This window comes from Strix uralensis, chromosome Z (genome assembly GCF_047716275.1).
Source record: "Strix uralensis isolate ZFMK-TIS-50842 chromosome Z, bStrUra1, whole genome shotgun sequence".
Classification (NCBI taxonomy): domain Eukaryota; kingdom Metazoa; phylum Chordata; class Aves; order Strigiformes; family Strigidae; genus Strix; species Strix uralensis.
The window spans coordinates 13332360-13359835 of record NC_134012.1 but is presented as its reverse complement, the minus strand read 5'-3'; the positions used below and the strand labels follow the sequence as shown (position 1 = coordinate 13359835).

At 38.8% G+C, this 27476-nt stretch overlaps 1 protein-coding gene across 2 annotated transcripts in view; it reads right to left on the bottom strand.

Annotated features, from left to right (window-relative positions):
• Nucleotides 1–27476, bottom strand: part of MAST4 (microtubule associated serine/threonine kinase family member 4) — a 244213-nt gene that overhangs the window by 164570 nt on the left and 52167 nt on the right. Inside the window, exons 3-4 of one of the 2 annotated variants that reach the window (XM_074855037.1) lie at nt 22169–22243; nt 4285–4316 (exon numbers count right to left, since the gene is read on the bottom strand). In XM_074855037.1, coding sequence (XP_074711138.1) covers nt 4285–4316; nt 22169–22243 — 107 coding nt within the window. The remainder of the gene's footprint in view (nt 1–4284; nt 4317–22168; nt 22244–27476) is intronic. The other variant, XM_074855041.1, reaches the window with a different exon arrangement.

The window sequence follows — 27476 nt, the reverse complement described above, 5'->3', positions numbered from 1 at the left end:
ATAATTGTTGTTACTGAACTAGAGTCCATATTTTATAATTACTGAAATTAGTTTCAAAAATGTCAAGAGGACAGATACAGCAAAAATAAATACATAAAAGTTATCTAGCTCTGAATTAAACTGAAATTGACAGATTAAACAAAAGAAAAAGGAAAGATAACTGATTTAGTCTGGAAAAGTCAGGTATTTTATTTCTAGGGCAGGTGCTTTAACCACTGAAGCTCTAAAGAAGGAACCTCCTCTATCTACCCGCTTACTTCTTTTCAAGTATTACTGTTTCTGAAGGCTCCTCTCCACCTCACATTGCTAATTCATTTTTAGGAGAAAGGCATTTTAAACCAGAATGTACCCACTTAAAGCTGAGTGTAATTTTTGTGCCACAACCTTTGAGTTCATGCCCTGTCTCTCTGTAGTTCTCATTTTGCTGTACTCTCTGGGTATGGGAAGGATACAAAAGAGGGTAATTCAATGGTGAAAATTCACCTGGTTAATGCACAACATACACTGAGAGTTCTTCTCTGGCTACCTACTCCAGCTAGATATACTCTGTGTAAAAGACAGGGATTTTTAGACACAATCTGGCATTCTCTGGTTCATCAGAGGATCTACAGGTTTCACACAGACATTAGCAACACTTAACTCTGATCAAATTAAATCTGTATTTCTGGGTCTGGCTTAACATCAAGCACAAATGTCTCACTTGATATTTGAAAGTGTTTGGTGAAAATAAATCAATTAAAATATCATAACAACATATAAATAATCCATCCCTGTACTGGTTGTGTGCAGAAATACACTTTGATATAATCTTCTGATAGAGTTGCAAAGTGGGAGAGTTAACAGCCATGCAGGTTTACAAGCATGTTAAACTTACATAAGCTCTGTTTTCCTGCTGGAGACAGCCCTAGAGAAAGCTCCCAGCCATTCATACTCTCTCCATGCCACCACACCCTGATGCCAGCAAGGAATCTGTGCAGCTGCACAGTCAAACACGCTGAAGAACCTGCATGAATTTAGTTGCAACCTGGACCAGTCTGCCTGTGTCCACACAAGCACTTGTGCCAGCACAGCCAGGGGGTGCTCTGAGGATGGAAACGCTCACTCCTTTCTCAACCAGCACCCCTTATCTCAAGTTTCCAACTGTGCTAAACGGTTAACTTTAACCTTTAGGAGTTGCTGTATAACAAAGTCAGAACTGGGTTTAATTGTAGGAGCCCCAGAGAAAGCTTAACTTATTTTGTGAGATCCAAAACAAGGCCTCACAGCCACAATCTGGGGAAGAATGGAAAAGTTCAGCCCTCTCCCTCTCCTAGTTTTCTTCATTTTATGTCCTCAATTCTCTCTCACAGTTTCCCCTAAAGCACATTACTTTCCTCACGCTTCCATTTCCAATCCCTCTAGATTCTTTCTTGACTTCTGCCACCACCATGCCCTTAACCTTTAGTCTTCTATTTCAAAACCAGGAAACACTTTCATACTACCCTGCCCTAACATCAGCTGAATCTTGTGTAACAAAAAGCAGGGAAGCTGTTAGTTTCCAGAGAAATCTCTGCATTTGGACTGAGCAATGGTAACATAGAAAGGTCAGTGAAAACAGAGAGCATGTTTTTTAACTGAAAGTAGTTGCACTTGTAGGTTGACAGCTACAGAGCTAGATCAAAAGGTCAGCTATTAGGTGGAATAACTCCACACATGGCAAGAATATATGTGCCCAATGGTATAATCAGGGTACCCCTGGCAGACAAATGGCAGATGAGGTTCAACAAGTAAAAAAGCATTGCCAACTTGCAGCAGGTAACACCATGCGTTGGAATGGATGCCAACAGATAATGAACTCAGAATAATAGCTACTACATGGGTAGACTCCTCTGTTTATGGTTTTGCTGGCAGTAAGTCAGCATTGCCCTCTTTCATGGCGCATCTGATCAACTTAATAAAGGTACCACTTCTGTCATCAAGTTGAGCACATAGCTAAGTAACTCCAAGAACTCTGGCTGGTTCAGCGGAACAGGTGGGGAAAAGCTGGTACTCTCTATCAGTCAAATACCACTTCTTTTCAAACAGTTTGTTACTCAGTAAGCTTCCCATCAAATACCCACCTTTCCATATAACCATCTTCTATATACCATAACCCATCCCACTGAGACTTAGAATCAGCAGTCTCCTTTATGTTGTCATAGAACATGTATTTTAAAATTATCTGCATATATATGGTCCAGCCAGTAGCCAGTCTAAAGTAAGTATAAAAAATAATGCAAGAGATATAAAAGAAGCTTAAATATTTTGCACACTAGCAGTTTGAAACATACACACGGTGAACCATAAGCAAGACACCTTTCCTCATGAATCTCTCTTTCCTTTCCTCCTCTGATTGTATCATATAAGAGAGTAAGAGATCATTTCAAAGAGGCGGGCGGAGGGATGCTCAGTACCAGTCATTCATCAACCCAAATCTCACTTTCCAAGCTTCTTTACTTGATCAACCCTGAACCAGTTCTTCCCGTCCTGCTTAAAGCTGCATCCTTGCAATGCCATTGGCTCTGAAGCTCCACAAGACAAAGTGCTATGCCTATCTGGAGCCATTCATGACCTCTAGGTCCATTGGACCTCTCACATTTTGAAATTCAGTCTTCATGTCAACATACATATAACATGCAAATAGACTGGCCAACATGGCCCACACACACAACCCCTGATGCTACAGCCTTTGCTAACCTCAGCACTATGAGCTCTGTTAACTAAGACAGCAGTATTAAAGATATTTTTAAATAATACCATCTACAGAATCCTAAGCACTTTAATAAGTAGATATGATTATGCTGACAAGGGGCTATTCCTATTAAAGTTTCAGCAACATTACAGAATGTGCACTTACATCTCAGTGATCAGCTATAAAAACACATACATGAATGCAAATGAGGTGATTGATTTGCAGTCATTTTTCAAACTTGGAGAAAAATATGTCATAATGTTCAATGTCAAACATCACAGCAAGAGTAAGCGAGGTCATAGCTACGGATGAAAAAAAAGCCTCAAGAGCCACTTTCCGCTCTGTCTGATGTCAACAGTAATTTAGGCATTAACTTCAACAAAGGCAGTCTTCTGTCCACAAAACCAAGGGCACCGAAAGAAGGCACCAAAAATAATTTTCCTTAGCTGTTTTTCTATCATTGCAAATTATCAATTACTTGATGTGGAATTCGTTTTATATTTTCTTGACTTTTCTTAAATAATGGCTTTGCTTACTGTTTAGTATAAGACTGTTAATGTGTCAGAACCTAAAACAAAAAAGTCTTTTCCAAGTCAGCAGATGTCCTACAAAGTGCAGAATTCTGGTATGCTGTTTAAGTCAGAACAAGAGAGTACTTAACTGCACTTTCCCAGCAATTACAGTTTCACTAACCTTACTATCACCAAAAGCTACACAGCACTATCAAGTTGAAAACAAGTATAGGAAAACAAACCCAAGTAACTGGCCTTCTGTGTAAGGGCTTATGGTTTTAGTCACAACATGTTGTCATATTAACACAAGTTTAATGTAATCCTAAGGTATTTTTTGAAAGAAGTAGTAAGTTTGTTTCTTAAGACATTTTGCTATGTTCTTATCCCAATACTTTCTCAATAAATTACTAATAAAGAACAAGAAATAAACCAGATACAACTAAAAACACAAGCTTTAAGACGAAACACCTCAAAAACACTAGAAAAACAAAGCCAAGGCACAGAAATCTTAGCAAAGCACAACTAAACCACAGTATCTGAATTCAAATTATTCTAACTCAGTAACAATTTTTACAAGAATATACAGTCTTTACTTCTACTAATCAACACAGTAGCTTAACAACCCTATACAGTTAGTAGAACTCATCTGTTCTTTGTTCCTACCTTTTCATCCACAGGTCTGTTCACAGAATTCCATAAGGAAATACTTTTACTTACGTGTCAAGTTTCAGTTAAATCATTCATGAAGAACACAAATTTCTTCCTTGATTTTTAACAAGAGAAATCTTCAGAACAAAACAGAAGCTTGAAACTAAGAACTTTTTGTCACTTTGGAAATCCCTCACAATAGCTCCTCTAGAGAGGGGTGTGGGCATAAAAGGTCACTGCACAACCCATAGGTTTTCATTTACAATCTTAATTTCTTTGTATGTATTTTAAGGCAGATCAACTGCCACATTTCACCTTCATTTCAACTGCCCTGAAAAGAAGACTAGCTTACCAAAAACTGTCAAAACTACATACTATACTGTGAGAACAAGAGAAGAAACTTCATATACTTACAAACTTCCTCTTCTTGGAAGGCTCAACTCCTTCTGCAACAGAAAAAAGTTACACTATATTAGGAATAAAACATTTTCATTGGAAATGGCCTTTTTAAGGCAAGTACTGTAATCCTTCCATCCCACCAGCAGCAGATAGATAGAAGCGGTGTATTTGGACTACAATAAAAGATGGTACAGATTTTACATGCACCATCTTTTACTTGTTGCCTTCCATTCTTATCTGAAATATTAACGTCATCAATGGAAAAGTCTAGGCCTTGTTGTAGCAGGAATATTAAAATATTTCAAACAATAGACAATGTTATAGAAAAGCCTTACAGTCAGAGCTATCATGAGTGCACTGATAACAGTACTAGAATTAGTATACGTTTGCCACTGAGTCTTGCAAAGTTCCTTCCAGTAGCCATCATTTGCAAAAGTTAACAACAGGATCAAGACCTAAATAGGTGACCATTGCCACCAAGCTTTCTACACTATGTTCCTTAACCCAAAAAAGATTAAGTACATAACAGCCTGGTCAATCATAAATCTTTATAATTCATTACAATCTCTGCAAAGTACTAGCATAACAAAATAATCACTGTTGTACAAACATTTCTGCAACTTTTGCTGAGAAGAATTAAACTACAGGTTATGAGACTGACAAGACAGCCTGACAGCCAAACAGAAATTGTAGAAACATTTTACTAGCGTTTTTGTATAGAAGAAAGCCACGAGATCCATTAAGTATTGCCCACCAGAAATAAACATAATATATATAACCACAAGTAGATTATTTAGTTTTGTATAAATCACAGAATAGCTGAGGCTTGAAGGGACCTCTGGAGATCATCTGGTCCAACCTGCTCAAGGCAGGGCCAATTAGAGGAGGTAACTCAAGACCACATTCAGTTGGGTTTTGAACATTGCAAAGACGGAGACTCCACAACCTCTCTGGGGAACTTGTTTCAGTGTTCAACTACCCTCACTTTTTTCCATTTCTCACATGAACCTATATTCTGAATGCTACATTAGTTAAGTCTTCCTTGCAATCACATCCAGCAGGGAGTACCACCTGCATTTAAACAAAGGGACAAATTTTCTTACCTAGAGGATACACAGACAGACACTTTTAAAGTTGAAGAGCATCATGAAAGACAGGGTTGCATATGAGAATGACTCAACTTACATAGACGGATGTCTCTGGTCACTCAATTGCATTACTTTATGTTTACTTTCAATATCCTCACAAAAGGCTGTTTTAAAGTATCTAACTGCTTCCATTCTAGGAAGTTAAAGGAACTAATTGCAAAATTATCTTTCAAAAGTAAATATATATATATACGTATGCATGCTATGTACGTGCGCACACGTGTTTATTTCACACAGCACATAAAGTTAAATTACAGGTATTGACCAGAAAATGGACATGAGAATACAATTATATGGATAAAAATAGTTCAGCCAGACACCTTAGAAAAGGCCATAAGGGAATGAATAATTATGTATTCTTTAGAGACTTTTAAATGGTGTGCAGTAAATAAAGCCTGGGCTGCTAACCGAATGATAAGGATTAAAATATCAAGTAGCTGCTCAATTCCTGAGCACCTCCCATCCTGTTCATTGAATGAGGCAGGAAAAAATAGTGTGAAACAATGTAATTAGAGATCATAACGCAAAGGCATAGGACAGACGAATTAAGGGCCTTGGTAACAAATTCTGGTACTTCCTAGGAAGTTCCAGCAACTGTTCAGAATTTGCAAATTAAAACAGAATCTTTTAGCATAACATGTGCTTATATACAAAAGAACAGTTACACCTGCATACAATATTGCATTATGAAGCTGAGTAATTCCCCTAAATTTAAAATACCACATTCATCATGAACAAAATGCAACTGCAATTTAGAACCCACGTACTTCCCTTTGTATGTTTTTTCTTTTTTAATATTTACAATGCCATTGTGTTCTATTTCTAACGTAAAACTTCACTTGTAATTCTAGGCACTGTCATACTGTAACAGACAATGCTTGTGGTATAACTGCCAAAATGTCCCTACAGAGTTGAAACATGTACTTTAAATTTGTTTCTTATGATTTGGGCCTTTTTTCTTTTTTAGCAGAATATTTTGGTTATAGTTTATCATTATAACAGCACATATGACAGACACTGCCTTCTGTAGACACCTGAAGTCACATTAATCTCTTGGCCCATTCTCATGCATGCCATCCTAAAGCTTTTGACTACATCCAAATACTTTTGACTACAGAATAAAACTCTGTAAGAGATGATTCACTGTAATGACTTGCTGGTGAAGATATGAAGAACTGCTAAGATCTCCCCATACAAAGTAAAAAATGAACCAAAACATTGGGTATATAATTCATACAGGAAAATTTACAAAGCATTGCAAATAAAGCATCTGTAAGGTTGGATCTTAAAACAGTATAAAATAAACAAAACAAGGAATGAAATAAAATAAATATCTTTTCTTGGTAATATTTATATCCTAATTTTTATTATATATCACAACACTGATTCTAAAATCCAAGGTCACTTCTCTCATGCTTCTCCAGCTTGAGTATCTCCAAGAAAAAAAAACTAACCAAAAACATAGTGAACTGAAGCTTGTTTTTCTGTCTCAGATCAGGCTGAAATTTTTACAGCTCCTACCTGATTTTTAGTGTCACTTAGGTCTCACTTGCCCCAAAAATTTTTGCATGGCCTGAAAAAATTATCAGATTATCAACTGTATCAGTACAGACTTTCTTACTCCAGACAAGGCTCACCAACATTATGCTAGTTTTCTAATAGTACAGCAGAGGTCCGCAGCTGGGTCTACACAAAGCAGGTGGGAAAAGTGTAAATACGGTCTACATGGGGCTAGCGTATAGCTTAGATTAGTCATTTATTTCCTAGGTGTATAAAAACCATCCACACCATTCAATAGCTGAAGATTCCATTTTCACTCCATTTCTCCCAGCTGTTTCACTCACAGTCACTGAAAATCACAGTTCTTCAGGCTTGCAATGCTCCAGCTCAGATCTCAGTTACACTGCAAATGCCCTGTAATGACTTCACAGTTTTCTGGCATTACACTGTTTCCTTTCTGAAAGTCTCAATAACAGACTCAAAAGACCAGCTGTCCTACTTCCACTGCACAGCATCCAACACATACGGTAAAAACTTTGTGGTGTAAAGACCTTCAGATCACATACTTAGTAGGAAAGCCCCTGAGGAATTAAAAAAAGATGACTTCACTACCACTCTTAATGTTTCTCAGGCACCAGCCTTGCCCCAGAGGGCAACACTATGCTCTTTTGCCCTTGCCCTATGTGGAATCCTCCTCTGGCCAGTCCGAGTTGGGCTGGTTTTAAGGCTGTTTCATTCCACTACAATAACACAAAGCAGACTTAATGAACCAGAGACTCTTACCCTTGAGGCCCTTTGTGTCTCAAAAAACCGTGGTCTGAAAACATAATAAACCTTGCCTCAGGTTTAAGAGATCTGTGCAAGCTGTGCCAAATTGCTGTGATGTTGCAGTAAGACCCATGTGTACTGAATTTAATTGCACCTATCATTAATCTGTTCAAACTCCATACTCTGTGCATCGTACTATCAATAACATAGTTTTACAAGCAGAGATGCTTTTTGATTATTTCGGTAATTGTGATTCATCGTATGAACAAGTTCAGTCAATGCACCAGAGTGCAGATATACACTTATAAAAAACCCACACTGACTGAATAAAGCACACTGAACTTTATTCTGGGTCAAAGTATTCACCCCACTAACTAGAAACATGGTTTAAGTAACATAAACATACAAAAAAGTTTGAACGACAGAAGTGACTTAGAAAACACTAACTTCATCTCATTTTTTGTAAATATTACCAGCAAATTACAGAAAATTTAGAATACTGATTTTCCTCCCCTATATGGGAGGAGAAGACATACCATTAACTTATTGCTGGGTTCAATTTTAAAGAATCCATAAAAAGCTGACACATTCATAAGCTGCTAAAGATGCAGATAATGTCAATACAGGTTGATTTTAGAACCATAGTAAATTTGCTTCATCTTCCAACAACAATCACAATGTTCAAATATTCAGAAAGTCTTATCTTTCAGAGTTTTCAGTTGTCCATGAAGTAGTCTGAAAAAATGAACCTTTTCAAGGCAAATTTCAGTAATGCATTCTTCAGCTGAGGAGGTGTTAAGTGTGATAAGATGAATATGAGGGTTCTTTTACATTATCGCTCTAAACATCCTCATAGGCTGTTAGCATCTGAGGGCTTTCTGGTAATGTGTGCATTAAGAACAGGTTAACATTGCAACATTAACACTGCATTAACAACAGTATGAAGAAAAAAAAACAGAAATGGCACACAATTCACCTTCTTATAATCACTGACAGCAAGAGTGACTACTTCGAAGGATTTTTTTAAGCAATTATTATGTTTTTACTGAAGAAAAGTTGGGGGATGACAGCAGATGTTGCATTTGGATGTGGGAATAAGGAAAAAAAGCAGTCAAGCAGTCAAGTAACACAGTATAGAATTGTTTTGATCTATATTCTATATTCTATTGCACTGTGCAAGAGCTTTTTACAAGCTAACCTTGACCTCTTTATAAGTTTAATATATCAAGCTATTTTCTTAATCCATTCCAAATACCTTCTAAGCAAGGTAGTGGCAGGTTATGCTTGTTAATTTGATTGCTTCCAACTTTGCCAACATTCAGTTCTTCAGGTGCACAGAGGACATTTATTACCAAGGGGCTCAGTGTGGAGACAGATCAACCACCTCAAATGCCCCCAGAGTTAGTGTTTCACACCAAATGTGTCTCTCCTGCTGTAATTTTGTTTCTCTGTCAAAGGTATCCTTTGTTCTTAGGACAACTTACACTCCTTCCTGGTTCCAAGAACAGTAAGCCTCTGCCTCTGAAATGGTTTTCTATTAACACTAGGGTTGAATTTTAGGAGTGGCCATTGACTTTAAAATTTCCAGTTCAAGACAGGATTAACCGATTTTCAAAAAGGTGCAGAAAGGCAGTCAGCTCTTTCTTTGTCAGTCAAGGTGTTCTCACTCGTGTCTGATTTCTTACAAAACAGGTGTAACTATAACATTTTTTTCCCTTCCAGATGACCCAAGTGAGTTCGTGTTTGGACCACCTCTTCCTCAGAAATCACAGTCTGAACTGGCTTGTCCAAGATGCAAGTCTATACTCACTTTGCTCAGGAAAACTGTACCAATACCTTCTTCACTAACAGCATAAATCCCACTCAAGATCACTGTCCTTTCCTTTCCACGCTGGCTGCCAAGGAGCCAGGCACTATTAATACCTTACAGTAAAGTCTGATGTTCTGCCTTTCAGATGAAGGCTTTCATATTCTTTCTAGTCATTCAGATGCAGCCACCAGTTTACCAGTGGTTTTGCTTAAAATGTACCCTCACCAATTAAATAAAAAGTCATCTCTTCACAAGCATTTTCATAAATTAAAATGGCCACTTATACACTGGCAAGCTCTGGCAGGTAGTTACTGCTACTCAGGGAAGACTCACAGTTCCCCATGTCACCTGCAGAATGCACAAGGCTTCTTTTAAATATTTTTAACTGTGCATTTCAACATACAGATGTTATTCTGTGTAGTATTTTACCCCCCTCAAACCCCCCAAACACTAAAAAAACCTTGTAAATAATGAACGTGAAGTCACAAATTAGCAACGACTATTGCATATTTCAACAGGGGACATACTGTAAAACTAAAGAGGCACTTAAACTTGATTTAACCAGAAAAGGTCACATTTTGTCTAATTCAATATTCTGAGTTCTATGCAATTCATTTTTATCTTCTCAGTTAACTTCCCTGCTTTTGTTACAGACACTGCTGACTGTATCTTTCAAAGCAGAACTATATCTGTGCATCAGCTCTACAGGTTCTGAAATATGATATAAAAGGAATACCCAGGTGGCTACTTAAAGCTAGGCATTATCAATTTAAATGCAAATTAACTGGATCAAGAAGAATGCCAAACAGCATATGAAAAACATACAATAAAAAGAAATCAATTGCTTTATCATGTACAATACAGAAACAATTTAAATAATCTATTTGTATCTTCCTACAGATGAACCAGATATAACATTAAGATTTGTAATTGACTAGACTCAACTAAGTTTTTTATGCAAAACACTGATGCAAGAAGGCGAGACATTTCAGAATTATTTCATTTTACACCATAGTCTGAAGTCTTTCCCATTATGAGATCAGTAATAACATTTAGCAACCTGAAGAACTTGCATAGAAATAATTACATTGTTTAAGAGATACAAATGACGCTCTCAACTGAATTTTTAAATAAATGAACAGAAATCAATGAACAACAACTACATCAGAATGCATAGGCTGTAACCAGCTTCCTCCCCCCTCCCCCAAAGTAGACAAAGTACCATAATGGTTTCTTCAGAAACAGTAGCAAGAATCTAAATGACTGCCTCATTGTCAAAGATGTTCTCTGAAAAGAGAGGATACTACAGGAGTCAGTCACTGGAAGAAGTCTGGAGTATAATCTCTTTATTTACCTTGGAAAGAGAAAAAATAATCATCAAATTGTCTTGGCCAGAAAAAAAGACAAAAAAAAAAAATTCAAAGTGTTACAAACATACTCTTTATGGGAGTAAAACTCATCAGCACAGAAAATCAGGGGAGAAAGGCCAATTAAAAAAATATTCCTTATTGGCATGTCTGATTTACACCAACTGAATCCATAAATGCTCAGTGCTTCAGGGACATACCAAATCAACCAAAAGAAACCTCCAAACACTGTATCAGTAATCTACCAGTCAAATGAGAAACAGTAATGCAGTTAAGAATTAGTCAGACTATGCTTAAGAACATTATCTCTGCTATAGCTCAAGTTTCAGCAAAAAGCAGCAGTGGCGGAACACATCGACTCCACTTCCTTACAATTATGAAGCGTAGCTTATTTGAAGAGTAGCTACTGTAATCAGTAAAAGGTGAAAACTCCCTTTAATGAGAAGCACAAGCCCTTTTGAAAGACAGCAATTTGACTGTTGCCAACATTAACTCAATAAATCTTTGTATTCATTTTCTAGTGGTGTGATCTTCACTCCTTTCAAATACTTTCTAGTAAAATACAGTAGAAAAAGTATTACTTTAGGTTTTGTTTGTTGCCTACCACATTGCATTCATAGCTGAACTTTTAAAAAAATCAATAAATAACCATGTTATTTAATGAAAAAGCATGAAAATTCTGAATGAACTTTCCACCTCAAAGCACACAAAATCATTTCATCTAACAGTGTTAGAAAAATCCATGCTCCATTCTGACATGCTGTCATACAGTCTATTTCACTCCTTGGCGAAGTACCACATCACCACATGACTAATGGAGAAAACGCATGGACTGCAAAGTTTTGAAACACCAACACTAAACAGATTCCAGCAGCCAAGTTCACACAAATACTCCCAATTTTCAGAATCTAAGAGTGTTATCATATATCAAGGGAAAAGTTTAAAAAAAAAAATAAAATAATCACACAGGACATAAATGCCAGCTGCTGCTACAATTATTCAGCTGAACAAATATGAAAAATGATACAGTTTACCAGAACTGGAAAACCCTGAATCCACTTTGACTAAAGTCAAGTATTTCTCTAGGTGCTGTTTGATTCTCTAGGTTCTTTCATCAAACAGAAAGCAGTGGTTTTCCTATAGGTATACCTACACAGGATTTTGCCTCCCATTAAAAAAGAAAAAAGCAACACCACAGCATGCAGCAGCCAGCTTTGGCACTTCTTGACAATACAGTTGCTGGAGACCATTATGCCCACCAGCTGTGAATCATGTTTTGTATCATACAGTGAGTATGTATGTTCAGCAGCTGCTGCTAGACTCTGTTGAAATCAGTAACTAGTAGATAAAATGATTAAGCCTGCCTTCAGCATGAGAGAGACTTGACTACATTTAGTTTTTGCTAGTCATTTTGCACAAGCTAGAAGGGGATAAAAGAAGTCCAAACATGTTTATTCTTTTTTCCAGGACTGATTACCATTAGCAAAACACAGGCCATGCTCAACCCTAACACATTCATATCATCAGCTGCAAGAGACGATATATGCTGAAAGGGAAAAGTACACTGGAACTAACTTTTAAGCCATGTTAATCAGAGGAATTGAGTCACAAGAGTCTTGCCAAGGCACTCTTGTGCCCATAGGACCCACAGAGCTGAGCTCTGCAGCTGCTCTTCATACACAGGGGTAAAGAGAAGATTTTGGGCAGGCCAGGAATAAAGGGCACAAATAACTCACTTTTCCTCCCAAAACATCACAAGGAACACTAGCGGCAAAACACTACTTTTTCGCATTCAGCAGACAACAGAAATATCTCTTTTGCAGAAAAAAGCTAATTTATATTTGCTCTGTTAATGATTCCAGATCTTCTGCCTCTTATGCAATTATAAGTCTCAAAAATCATGGTTTTGCTTAATGTTTACATTTTAATCAGTATTTATAAATTCAAATTTGATTGGTTCAGCTGACCTCACAGCTTACTGGTAATATACTCCACTGATGCCAAAGAAAGGTTCAAGTTCTAGGGCAAGGGTCACACTGGAAAAATGCAGACTGTCTGGAGACCAGCAAGGTAAATATTAAACCCATTTGTGAAAACAGCTTAGTCAAAATGAAAGCTTTATTTTTTCACTTCAAAACTGTAGTCACACATTTCTCTCAACAAGCTTAAATTCAATTATTTCCTATAGAGTTCTAAATGCCCTGAAAACGCTGAAAAATCCTCACTAGGGTCTTCCACTCCCAAAGCAGAGCCCATTCTAGCTTAGGGAGCCACATTCTCATGATCTTTTGTCTTTGCCATTATTATAAACCTAAACATTGCTCTTCATAGGCTTTCTCAACAAGTCTCCTACCTTGTCTCCTGCTTCTTTGCCACACTTGCTGCTGAAATGCAAAAGGCTACTGTTGCTAGTCCTCCTCCTATAGGGTAGCCAAGAGGACATGCCCATCACCAGCTGTTGGATGAATCTTCAATTACTAGTCAACACGCCAAAGCAAGAAAAATTGATTTCAACCTCTCCACAAACAATATGGCAAAAATCCCCCAGAATTACCCTTATTGATACCACACTGCTCTGCCTGCTGATGTTATCCAGCTTCTCTAATTAGCTGCAATTTTGAGTATCCACTGCAGAGAAGACAAGACGGAGAAACATTAATTTTTCTTTGGGGATTTGAAAGTTCTTTTTAAGTATTCCTTTCCTTATCAGAAAAGGATCATATCACAAACATTAGCAGTCTGCTACCTTTATTTTCATCCAAAAGCCTCAAAATGTGTGCAGCAACAGATACATCTCCTGCATCAATCGCTGATCTAAAAAACTCTGAAGCAGGCAGGAAGCTGGTGTCTAGCAAAAACCATGCTGAGGCACAACCCCAGCTTCTTAATACTGAATTTCACTGGAAAAATCCTTGACAAAACAATGCAAATTACTAGTCCTGGATCACTGCATATAAGAATTTGTGAACTCCTGACATGAAATAAATCACTGATTCAGTGTAGGCAAAGTTTTCAGCTGAAAATCACAGTGGACAGACAGAAAAGCAAAAATGTTACAGTGATAAACCCTTTTCCACAATTTATATCATTACTTGGTCTCTCTATCTGCTAGGGATAGAGTCAAGTATGTTTTTGTTTAGACTACTCACATTCTAGATAAATTGAGATTAGGACACAGATAATATTCAGTTTATCACCATTTTATAGCCAATTTCATCCCTCTCCTTGTCCAATATGCCAGATGGATTGTTCTAAGTCAAACTACAGTAAATCACATGAGCTACCATACTGTTTGTGCAAGCATTACATTTTTTAAATTCCCTTTTACCTTTGACTGATAATCCTACTTATACTGTCTTAGTAAGTTCTAACAGGATAAGTGAAGGTTATTCAAATTTATACCTCTATCTAGTATGTTTATCTGCAAGTTTCTGTCGTGAAATATCTACTAATTAATGGGAAAACTTTCCAAAGGCAGAGATTTCTTGTGTGACTAGTGTCAAAGACCCTCCACACACACAAAAAAAAAAAGAAAAAAAAAAAAAAAGAAAAAAAAAAGAAAAAGGATTAGGACAAACACCTTCAGCTATGCATCTATTCAACATGAAACAAAAGTTAAAGAGTAGCCAACCATAGGTTCTTCTCCACACTTTCTAGCTGTTTTTAAGCCAGTAGGAGGCAACCCAATCCTAAACAAAGTCTGCAATAGGGAATAGTATAAAAAATTCCTCCTAGTTCTATACTGATATATGAGTCATCTCACAGGCTAAGTCCAGCAGTTTTCACCTTTCCTGCAGTCACACCACCAAGATATTCAAGAAAAGGAAAGCACCAATATATTTTCCATAGTAATCTCATTAGTGAAGGTAAGTACATGCAGAATAAAAGCTCTCTGGGGGAGAAAGACCCTGTCTTTTTGATGACACAAATCTTACCTCAATATGGTTGAAATATCTCCCAACAGTGGTTTTCCTACCCTCACCACCTCAGTTCTTGGCAAACATTTCAAATTCTAGTCCACAATTCGGTCCCCATTCCAACCCTTTCTTGGTATCAAGACTATGCATCCCACACCTAAATAAAGATGTATGCCCACTAATTTAACCATATTTTAAGACTAACTTTAAATTTCTGCAATATTCTTTCACATACATACTAGCATTTATGCTAGGCAAACAATTTCTAATACTATTTCTACCACAGCTATCTCTATTTTTAATCAACTGGGAGGCATGCAAGTACTACTGGGATGGAGGCCACACACTTGAAGTAACAGCTGCAAACATCTAATTATAACTTCATATTACCTTCTACAAAAGCATTTTTACTAAGGTGAAAAGGGAGTACTGTGGATTTGTTTCCAAAGGTAGAAGGTTATAAAGCCTATCTCGTACAACGAATATCACACTACTGACAGACTGACTTGTTCAGGAGATTAATTTTATAAGGAAGACAACTTTAACTAGTCAAAGAGAGGATCAATTTGTAATAACTGACTTCAAACTACCTTCTGCTTCTATTTATATGCCTACCAGACTCTTTAACCTTTGGTAAACATAACTTTCTAGCAATCAATTGGCCATCAAATCAAACTTTAATCAGCTGTTGCCAGAGAGGAGCGCTAGGAAATAGTACTTCCTCTGTGTTCCCCTGCCTATTGGATGATTTCTTTTTCAAATGAGCAGATTCTGTGATGAACATGTTACAGTAATACCCTACTCTTGGAGCAGACTCTCCAGTTTGTGTTGAGTTTACAGCAAAAGCCATAAAATTCTAAGAATGCATGTGAGTTTAAAACAAACTTAACATGTAGCCTAGCAAGATATACAATAGCATCTGATCTATTATTATTGATAGCCATAAGTAAATAATTATTTTTACTGAGACTTCCCATCTATTTCATACTTTCAGTCTAGGTTTAGTAGATGGAGACATAGATCTCAACAGTAAACTATTTCTTTACAGTTACAAGTCATGAATCACTGAGGTAGGCAGAGAAGTAAACAGTTCTAGAAAATTTTTATCAGCTTAGAAAGTAGAGTATGTGCAGTAGTGACTATTGTAACTCCAGAAGTGACTTCATAAGCCAGAAAGTCTGTTTTTTAAAATCTTTATTTACAGATGCTGCAGAAATTATTCAGTATGAGTTGAGGAAAGATTACCGTGCTCTCTAACTAATTGATAAGGTGCTCACACCAGAATGACTTAAAACCAAACAAACTCTACCTCAGTTGAAATGTCCTCTTTCGCTCCACAACCAGCTTGGAGTTTTTAATTTGATTCCTTCTACTATCAGTGTTTTTTCCAAGCTCATAAAATTTGAAGTAATCTTCATAACTGTTACCTACAGGTGTTTCCAGTTTACACTGGCAGCCTACTTGGAATACAGCTTTCCTATTATTATTATGTATTGAAACACAACAAGAGTTTGAACACAGTCTGAATGCTTTTCCTTATAACTCCTTCTCAACCTCTATGCTCCCATATCAAATCAATTTTTATCTGTTACCTTTCCCAGCTTAAATGGGTGGTTTTTGTCATCCTTCAGATCATTACTCCTTCAGCACTCTCTTTAATGCTGTCTACCTGTGTTGTTTGTAACCCACAAAGAAGCTCTAGCAAATTACTCAGCAACCATTTAAATTAAGCTTCTGTTTCAAGGCATAACCAAATACTGTAATATATACAGCAAAAGATACATAGAGACTACATCTACACTGTTTTTATGTATGTCTGAGAACAAAGCCTGATCTGTGGGTCAAAGTGAACTAGTTCGAATCCACGATGTTTCAGCATCTTTTGTATCATCTATACTGCTTATCACCTAGAAGATACTGTGCTGAAAAGGCCACTTGAGAGCTTTGCATCACCACAGACCAGGCAGAGGCTAGCATGCAGGAAGTACCACACTCTTCAGTCACAGAATAACTCAGGCTGGAAAGGACCTCTGGAGGTCATGTGGTCCAACTCTCCACTCCAAGCAGGGCCAACTTCAGAGTGAGATCAGGTTGCTCAAGGCCTTTGCCAGTCAAGTTCTGAATACCTTCAAGAATGAAGGTCTTTGGGTAACTTGTTTCAATGCTGAAGCACCTTAATTGAGAAAAATTTATTCCATCTATTCAGATTTTCCCTTCTGGCAATCTGTGAGTGTTTCCTCTCATCTTTTTGCAGTGAACCTCCCACTAGTGACTCTCTATATCTATCTACTAGGTTGTGAAAGACAGCTATTAAACCCCATCTCAGCAGTCACAACACTAAACAAACCTAGCTCCTGAGCCCTTTCCTGCACATCATGAACTCCAGCATCTTTCTTGCACCAGGGGCCCAAATCTGGACACAGTTATTTCAGATGCTTAAGTGTCAGTTAGAGGGGAATAATCACCTCCCTCAACTTACTAACTATGCTCTTTGATTTTACCTACTTTCTGCACACTCTGTGATGACATCAAGAAATATTTAAACGTCTTATTCATACCTTCAGCAGCTGTTTAGCACTAGTTAGGTAAGCATACTAAATACTCCTGCCACTTCCTGTTGCTACTCATTCTGCTGTCAAATGGTCACTTTCATGCCCAAAACATGTCACAAAGCAAATCAGTACTGAATGGACGAAGGAAGTACTTCCTCAAATACCCAGAGAAAAGAGTCCTCTCTCTAAAAACATTTTTATCACTTCCTCTGTCAGACACAGGTATCAGTCTCAACTACTTCCAAGCTTGATCCAAAAAATACTGGAGATCGGAGGTTTCACAGATGGGGCTAACCTAGGAACCAAGAATCACCACCCACTGTAGGCCCTAAAATTGAGATCCAAAGACAAATCTGTAGAGAAGAGGCTCATCATCATTGTTTGAAGCTCAGCTTTTTCTGGCTTGCATCAAATCAATCAACTAATCATAAGGTTGGACACAAGCTCATAGTTGGCCAAGTTCACAGCACTGTATCTTTACAACTCTACTATCTTCTGCCAGGACAGGCCAAGATTCTCTTCCTCCAGGAAACATTAGTGTCCACATGAGAAGTCAACACAGCACATCCCTTGATGTGTTGAGTCACCCAAATCACTAACCCACAAATGAACTTAATTTAGGTCCAGGACAATCTGCAGAATGCATGCTAAGATGCAGGTGAATCACCTGTAGTAAGCCGACCATAGGTGGAGGATCTTCTGGGCAAGTTGTACCTCAGTGTCCTCTGAATCACTGCTGCTGCTTTCAAGAGATATGCTGCCTTGTCTCCAAGTCTCCCAAATACTGTTGTTCTCCCATACCCATGAGGTTAGGAGCCAGATGCAGGAAACCCAGGGACCAGACATGCAGAACAAAACACCCCAACAAGCCCACCAGCATGCTTTCCTGGGCACAAAACCAGTATTCCTTTACTGGTCTTTGACGGTCTTCCCCCACCTCCAAACAGTGTCACTGATACAGGCAACAGTCTCTGCAAGCTGTGCGGCCTAGGCTTCCATAACATCCTGCCACCTGGGCAAACAGCTGCTCCATAGGAAGGCAAAAGGAATAAAAGGGACCCCACCAGTCTTCACAGAGCCAAGAGACAACATACCATTTCAAAGTAACAAGTTTGTTTGGTTTAGGGTTTTTATTGTTCGGGGTTTTTTGTTTTGTTGCGTTGTGGTTTTTTTTAAACTAGAAAGAGCTGAATCAACAAGCTTAAAGAAAGGCATGTCAGCTTTGTTGATGGCCATTTGCCATCTTCAGTCTAAAAGCAACAGGCAAAGTGGCTCTTGTTTTAGGATGGCAACAAGACCATGAAACTGGTGGCTTCTGTGCACCTACCCCTACCACCATGAGCAACTGGCAGCTCTTCCTGAGGCAATAAATTCAGACCGACGAGACTGATAAAAAAGGCTGCTGGAGAAGCTCTGCCAGTCCTGTTGCCATTCTACAGCTTCCTACTTCTGGAGTTACCTGCAGAGCTGACTCTCATCCCTATCCTCCTAGTCCTAACAGGAGAGCTTTGCTGATCCCCATAGCCCAAAGAATGGATGATCAATGCCCTGCAGGCCCAAGTGTTGTAGAGGGCTGACAAGAGGGCACTGCAGCAGGTGTGTCTGCAGAGGTACACAGAGTATGCAGGTTAAGTCTTTGGGAGGGCTTAGAGACAGGCTGCACTGCTTTTGCCTTTTGAGATGCCTGGAGTCCAACCTTCCCAGCTGGATTCACAAGTTTGTAAGAGAAAGTTGTGCACTTTCTTCATCAGCTGCATTGCAAATGGATTCCTTCAAGCAGAGTTCTGGTCAGGTTGTCACAGCAACTACTGGTAGGGGTCCCTAATGCCACACAACAGGAAGGAAGAAGTATGACAGGGCTCTGATGACGCTTCTACTGATGTAGCAGTCTGCAGGTGAGCATGAGTCTGCTAAGAAAACAGCAGTTCAGGAAGTGCAAGCAGGAGTACAAGGGAAAGATAGTTTGTCTCTCAGAGGCTCTGTGCTAAGAGCACTTCCCTACTCTGCTTTCTTAGTGATCTGAATGACAAATACTGAGAATTTCACACTGCCTTAAGTATGGCCCTGGAACACAGATGAGCCTCTGAAGAACAAAGTATATCACCCTTGCTTGTTATGCAGTGCCACGTGCCACACTTCTCCCCAGACAAATCTGCTCAGGTAGCCTTGGGCTACTTCTCCCACCAGCACACAACTAGCTGTAGCACCTGCTGCAGGACAGGTTTGTCTTCATCCCTTGTCTTGAGTAGTCTCAGTACATGTTCAGTACAGCCCCAACGTCCTGAGCAAAGGTGTTGAACACAGCGCTCTCACTGCTCTCATGTCCACTTCCAGGGCCTGTCCCAGGCAAAGCAGCCAACTATGCCCCCCCTGTCCCAGAATCACAAGCCAATATCCCTCCTCCAAAACTTCCTGCTGAAGGGCAAATGTTCAGCTGCCAAGGCCTATTCCAGATTCTACTTTTCATCAGCTGGGCCAGCCTGAGTGTGGTGGACATGACATTTCCCAGACTTGAGACCTAGAGAAGTATGAGTCAAAAGCACATAATCCAAGCCCCTGAGTTTGATCCAGCCACAAAAGAAGGGAAAGGCACATAGGAAGGACTGGGAAACATGCATAAATTACTATCTCAAGTTCCCTCAATCGGACCAGGAAAGTACAGTCCCTTCAGCTGTAGCAGTTAGTTCCAAGAACAAAGGAGGTGGGCAAGAAAAAAGGCATATATATCTAGGACATAAAGCATACCAGCAACTATTCACTGAGAAGTGTGAACCGGAGAGGAAGAAGGAAAGGGTTGGCTGTCAGCACAGATGGGTGCAGGTGCCTGTCAGAATTAGTTTTATTGGACTGTCATGTGGAAATACTACCCACTTAGTGAAAAGTTCTCAAAAAACAGGACTCAGAAGGCTACTGTTCCAGGTTTTCACCATTTTCTTGCATGGACAGTAAGGAAAGAGATCGTGTGGGTAATCTCCAGCCTGGTCCATGCCCTGGAAACTACAAACCTGCAGTTCTTCTCTTCTGTCACACGGTATTGGTAATGAAGCAGTGCTTCTTGTTTGCCTCCTTTCTCTTCCCTACAGACACATTTTAATATAAACAAAACACTCATCCAGAGCTATGTTCCTACTGTGTGCTGAAGAGTCTTTTCCAAGCAGATGGTCATTCTGAGCCACTGATAACGGTTGTAGGGAGAGAGGTGTAGGATGATGTGGTCTATGATAACAGCCCCCCCTCCAGATGCTGGGCTGGCATCCAGTACCACTGAGCTGCCAACTGACTTGCTCCCAGTACACCAGGACGTCCTCCTAGTAGCAGACATTGACTAAAGGGCAGTGGCTAAGGGCCCTGGAAACACCTATCAGGACCCTTTCTGGTCCTTCTGTCCCAAACAAAACAGAAGTACAAATACTGAGAAGGTGGCTCTGCAGCTACCAGACTGAGGTTTCAACAGCACACCTACCTTTGGCAAGGTGCATTCAGGGGTACAGCAGGGCACTGGGGTATGGAGGACAAGTGTTGGAAAACTAGACAGAGAAGGGAGCAAAAGCTAGCACAGCTAATGTCCACAGAACTGCACTTCAGTATGCATTTTTCCTTCAGCTTTCCACACTGAGGTAATCACCTGGAGTGATTTTAGTGTACAGTAATGAACATAGAAAATGGCTCGTCAAGGGAAAGGGCTCCTTAGGAGGCAGTACAGACTCACTGTAAATTAATTTCTGCTCTTACTTAACTAATCCTTAAAAAATATATATATACTTCACTCACTTTTGCACCTGCAACCTCCAAAATGCCCTTCCCCAGACACCCGAAAGGATAGTTTAGCATTGACAGTGTTGTTACAGGCTAAAAGGAATAAATAATACAAGTTTGCAACAGTAAATTCAACACAACTCATACTTAATGAGTCAACACATCTAGCATCACAAAGAATTGATCTGACAACAGCGACTGGAGTCATATTTTAGAATGCAAGACAGGACAACATGTGTCCACTTTTCCTTCTTTCATAAAACCAGGCCTTTTCTTTCAAAACCTGGACAAGGACTACTACCATTGATCTATTTCAACCTGTATCAAAGATTGTATGCAAACACTGCAATCAATTCTGCAAGTATCTAAATCTAAAGAAAAGTGGAGATCCTCATTTCTAGGAGGTGGCAGTAATGGATACACAGTTTCATTTTTGCTGGACTCTCACAAAAAGTAGCAAAAAATAGATACAGTTGAACAGTTACTGATGTTCTAAAATATGCATTAGATTTTATTAGCCCAGAGAATAAAAGTTCCATAATAACATCACGCTCACTGAATATCAAGCTTTTTGGTATACTGTTAACAAAAAGTGTATCTCTAAAAAGGTGAAACAATCTTACAAACTAACCAGTACTGCTATTATATCTGCTAAGATAATCTTTTGATGCCAAATTGTTTAACTCTGAAACTTCGTATCACAGCTTGATAATAAACCAATTTATTATTTTCCACATCCTTGGCTATTTTTCTATTCAATGAAAGCCTTTCGTTTAAGAATGAGACAAAGGAATTGCACATGTGTTTAAGAAAACAGACATCATGCAAAGTAATAATACAGCTTCTATTTCACTTTGCAGGTACAAAAAAGTCTCATCCCAACTTTTTAAAGAAAGTACAACAGCTGCACTTGAATATGAATCTTTCCAGTGCGGAAGTTCACCTTTAGAGACAGAGTGATTATATCACTTGCAGATGAGTAAAAATAACCAAGCACATAAAGGAGCTTCTCTTTAGTAACAAAAACTCTGCTTGACACAACATTCCATTTTAAAAACGATCCTTCAATAAAAGCACTCACTTTTGTAGCTGTTGGTTCCACTAGCCTCTGACGCTGGCGTGCTGAGCTGAAATGACTCTTCTGAGGTGCCCCTTCCTGACAGTGAATGGAGAAAGGGGAGGAACAAGAACAGAGAAAAGGGGGGAAATGGATCATGGAGGGGATGGAATGGAGGATGTTGGAGAAGGGAGAGGGAGAGTATTTAACTGAACTGTATTTTCACTAACTTTGTAAAAGTTTTATTAAATCAATTTCAATAATACCACTGTACAAATATCAGAAAAGAAAATGAAGATTTTGCTAGAAGCAGACTCATGAGGCTTTTATGCTATTCATATGCATTTAATGATGCTGTCTACTATAAATATATATACACATGTACACATGCCTACTTCATTTCTAGATAAACGCATTAAAGTTAAAAGATTATTCATTTTACTCTTTCCAAGTATGTATCTTACATTTTCTGTATCAATTTAAGAAGTTACACACAAAAGAACTGAACCCACTAGCAGTATCTCCTCTAAAATTAGGACTTTTCAGATTCACGTTCTCCATCCAGAGCTTTGACCACCTTATGTTTTAGATTTTTACCTAGCAGAGATTAATACCCTTTCCTGAGAAAACCTAAGAAATAGCAGGCTCACACATGTAAGAGACAAGCATTTTCTCTTAGAGAAATCTGAAAGAGCATTCAACTGAAAAAACAGAAGCACAGTAGTCTTCATGACTGTCCTTGTTTCAGATGGGATAGAGCTAATTTTTGCTTCTTAATAGCTAGAATAGTGCTGTGTTTTTGATAGAGCATGGGATTTGGTAGGACAAGAATGTTCATAATACACTGATGGTTTTAGCTGTTGCTAAGAGATCAAGGACTTTCCAACTCCCTGTGTCCTGCCCATGCGCAGGTGCACAAGAAGCTGGAAGGGAGCAGAGCCAGAGTATCACACCCAAATTGGCAGATGGAATATTCCATATCATACAATGTCCTGCTTGGTATATAAAGGAGGGTTGATCAGGAACCTCTCTCTCACTTCCAGGATTGCGGTTTTTGGATTCTCACTTCTCTGGGATCACTATCCAGGAATGGGGTGGGCATCCATTGGCAGGTGGCGAGCAATCACATTGTGCATTACCTGTTTGTATTTTCTATTATTATTATCATTATTATTTTAAGTTTATGCCAATTATTAAATTGGTTTTATCCCAACCTACAAGTCTCCTTACCTTTACATCTCCAATTCTATCCCTCAGTCCCCAGGGTGGGAGAGGGTGGGCGAGCGGCTGTGTGGTGTTTGGCTGCTGGCCAGGATTAAACCATGACAACCGCATGTACAAAATTATTTAGGATAATACCTCACTGCAGCCAGTCTTAAAATTACCTAAATTTGCTGGATCTGCAAAGGGAGGACTGCCTCCTAAGCTTTGAACAGTGCACCATTTGGTTGTCTATTCTTGCTATTTCTTGTGGTTCCCTCTCACTGATTAAAATCTAGAACAGGGGCCAGTCTGTCCCGAACCTTTTTCTACATGGATAGAGCTGTTCATCTTTCAAGAAAAAAATAAATTATGTCCACATGCTCAAACTGCTTAAGTACCAAAAAACCCTGAAACTAGAAGTAAATATAAAGTTTAAGCAAAAATACGTATTTTGAATAACTATAGTGTATAATCTGAAATTTCACAAAGGAAGAACTTAGTATTTGTAGCTCCTTTTCCTACAATGAAAGGAAAGAATACTGTAGCTTTCTATTTCTTTTTCTGGTCTTCCTGCCTCTCGGGCTTTCAACAGATCAAATTAACAGAGTTTTGTTTCTCTTTCACATTCACACTTTCCCCTTTACTGAAATCTTCTTGATACTCTTTAGACATCATAAAGCCATATTGATGAGGTGCTACTCTAACACATCTAAGAAATATCCTGAATTCAGGTATTAGGATGAACAGCTTTTCCAGAAACTGATTCAATTTATTCCCTACTTCTGGACAGCCTAAATACAGACTTTCAACTGAACAGCCTTGCAATGTTTTAACCAGCTGCAACAATAGCACTTACTCTGTTTGCTTTCCAAATTAAGAAAACTTAAGTTAATTTTTGGTACAAATTCTACCAAATATGGCATCCAAATTTTCAGGATATAAATTGTCACAAACAGGACTGAAGATTAAGCATCTACTCCAACATGCTCATTAACTGCACAAACATCACAGAAGGAAACAAGGATGGTTTAGGCAGACTGTTAAAAGTCTTGGGAGGAAGGGGGAACACACGTAATAAGCACTGTTAAAAATGTCAAAGAACAAAACACACCTGGGAAAAAACCTCCAATTCTTCCATCAGTGCCATAAAACCTTAAGAGCTACTTATACTTTATCAAGTAATGACCAGATAAACAGGAGCACTGCTACACACCAGAATTCAGTGAGAGCACTTTCTATTTAATGTACACATACAAAAAAACAAGGTACTGCAGGAAGAAGCCTTAAAACATTATGTTGTCTGAATAATTGTGCCAACCACCCAAACCCGAAGTAAATCTTGGGTTTGCCTTTAACTGCACTTTATTTAAGCTAATTTTAAAATACAGTGCTGTTTCAGGTCAGAGCACTTGAATTAACCTGAAGAGTTTCATTTTTAGCTTTGTGATCTCTTCACCACTTTTTAAGCATGTACAGAGGAAGGCAGAGTTTTAATTAATATGGAACATGAGCACTGTTATTGAAATTAGGAAGAAAAGACAACAAAAGATATTTAACCAATGCTGTCCATATGCCACACAGCACAACAGTTAAAGATTTTTCCAGGATATAAGAAATACTGGTTCAATCCTCTACTTGCTGAATATCCAGGAGACAGAAGACCTACATTTAGTTTCTTCCCCAAGATACTTTGAATACCCTGTCTCAATTTCTCCACAGCTTTCCAATTTATACAGCCCCTTGTTGCTAAAGCAAGTATGAACTCTGCAGTCTGCTATTTCAAGTATGCACCTGGTGGGCAGAAGATTATGGGTCAAGAGCCAAATCACAGGAGGCAGAGGATGAAAATTCATGAGACTGTTTCCCTTTCCTTCTCACTTTCAGAACCAGTACACAATTCCTTCTAGGAGTCTTCTCTGAAAAAACTTCGTATATTTTACAAATGCAAAATAGACTTGCTCATATTTCTGAAAAGATATCCACAGGGTTCTTTAACTGAAAATATAACTCTACTCAACTTGGCAAATATTTCTCAAGATCTCAAGACTCTGCTTTCCAAAAAGTAGTTTTCACTCCTGCTTAACAAAAAGGCTTCCACTCTCAGTCAGAAACCATGCAGAGCCAGCTCTGTAACTTAAAAAGATCTGGTGGAAATAATCAAAGATTATTGGGAAGATCTTGGGAAGATTACATCATAGTCACCAAATCAAAGATAGTAGTAGTAGTAGTAGTAGTGCAAACTAACTCTAATTAATAGAATCAGCATTACAGAAAAAGCAGTTATCTAACACTTGCATAAACATTTGGTTGATTGCAGAAGGCTTTTCTGCTGATGGTAATGTCTTTTGATAACACTCCATTAAATTACTGGTGTAACTGACTAAAATTAGCAGTAAGCACTATGGCTAGGTGACCTTATCACTTCTCATTTGGGGACATACCATTAATAATTTCCTTTTAAACTTCTCAATGCCCTTCCCATTACCATTTAACATAAACTTTAATATAGTTGTCCTGGTTTTGGCCAGGATAGAGTTAACTTTCCTTGGGCTGGGAGGGAAAACAGCTGGAGGGCCAGGCCCGGATTGGCCATTGGAGTATTCCATATCATGTGACGTTATGCTGGGTATATAAAGGAGGCAGGTGCTCTCTCATTTCTGCTTCTGGTTGGCACAGCAGGATCTTTCGTTCTGTTGGGATCACTGCTAGGGGCGGGCTGCGTACTGGTCACCGGGTGGTGAGCAACTGCATTGTGTATCACCCGTTTGGACTTCCTATTGTTACTGTTGTTTTGTTATCATCACTAAACTGTTTGGTTTTTTATTCAACCTATGAATTCTCCCTTTTTTGTCCCTCCACTATTTTACCGGGGGAAGGAGGTGGGGCATAAGTGACTGGCTCTGTGGTAACTGGCTACTGGCCGAGTTCAAACCACAATAGTTAAAAAATTTATGCTTGAAAAGGGTCTCCTTTCTATCACAGTCTGAAATCAATGGCAGGGTCAACTTAATCTTGACATTGGCTAGAAAGAGTGCTGACTGTCAGATTCACAGATTCTCTCTTTATGGTTATCAACCCATGTAACGTGAGATCCTGTACCAAACTGAGAAGCTGGGTATCTCTGTTACTGTCAATTTTTTTCTTCCCTTCCTGTATCTCCTTCAGAATGCATTTCAGGAGCAGTTAAGAGCTGTAATAAACACAGTTTATACCTGGAAAAATCCCAGTACAGCACAGATACAATTTAAGAAGCGTAAAAGTACACCTAAATTGATGTAATTATTCCTATGACAAAGGAAGGAGTCTTCACACTATTAAAATGCTTATGTGGGCTGTGCCTCCAATGACACCAGCCATGTTGGTACACCAGTACAACATTCTGAATCAGAATATATTAACAGTTCATTTCATTAGCACAAAATAATAAGATATGTAGACTTGGTGCAGTACTATCTTTTGGGAGAGTTAACATCAGCAGATACATGACACACTGCTGGATTGCAGAGAATCCATAGTAGTTTTGATACTAACAGGCAGTAAAACTCAAGACAGCTACCGGACTCATTATCCCCTGTGTAAATAACAAAGGACATTTCAGCTCTATTTTTAATCATAAATACATTTCATTCACTTTTGTGCTGCTAGTCACTTGGTACCAGAGACTACCTCCTAGGGTGGACAAGGAACAAGTCTGGATATAAGTCATGCCATGGCTTCCCATAATGAAGACTTCAGCAATAACCTGATTCAGGAGCTCCTCTCGCCAGCTCTCCCACCAGCTCATTCCTGCCCTGAAGCCAGAGTTCACTACTCCCTCTACTGTACTTACACAATTGTGTGTGGTATGTTCTGTAAATGCAAACATTGAAATGAACCAGGTTAAACATTGCTGCTGTGGGTGCAGGAGGGTCATAGTCAGCCTGGTGTCAGCCTTTCTAATGAACTTAGAATTGGGCTGCTGTGAAATGAATCACTGAAGAGAACAGCTGGACTGAAAACTCCATATGCTACTCTGCTGCTAGAGCTCTTTATGACAGAACTGGCAGCAAAGCCTAGTAGGCAAACCCAAGTAGAGACAAAAGTTTATCAAGACATGTTAACATGAAAAGAGCTATCTTGAAGGTGCAAT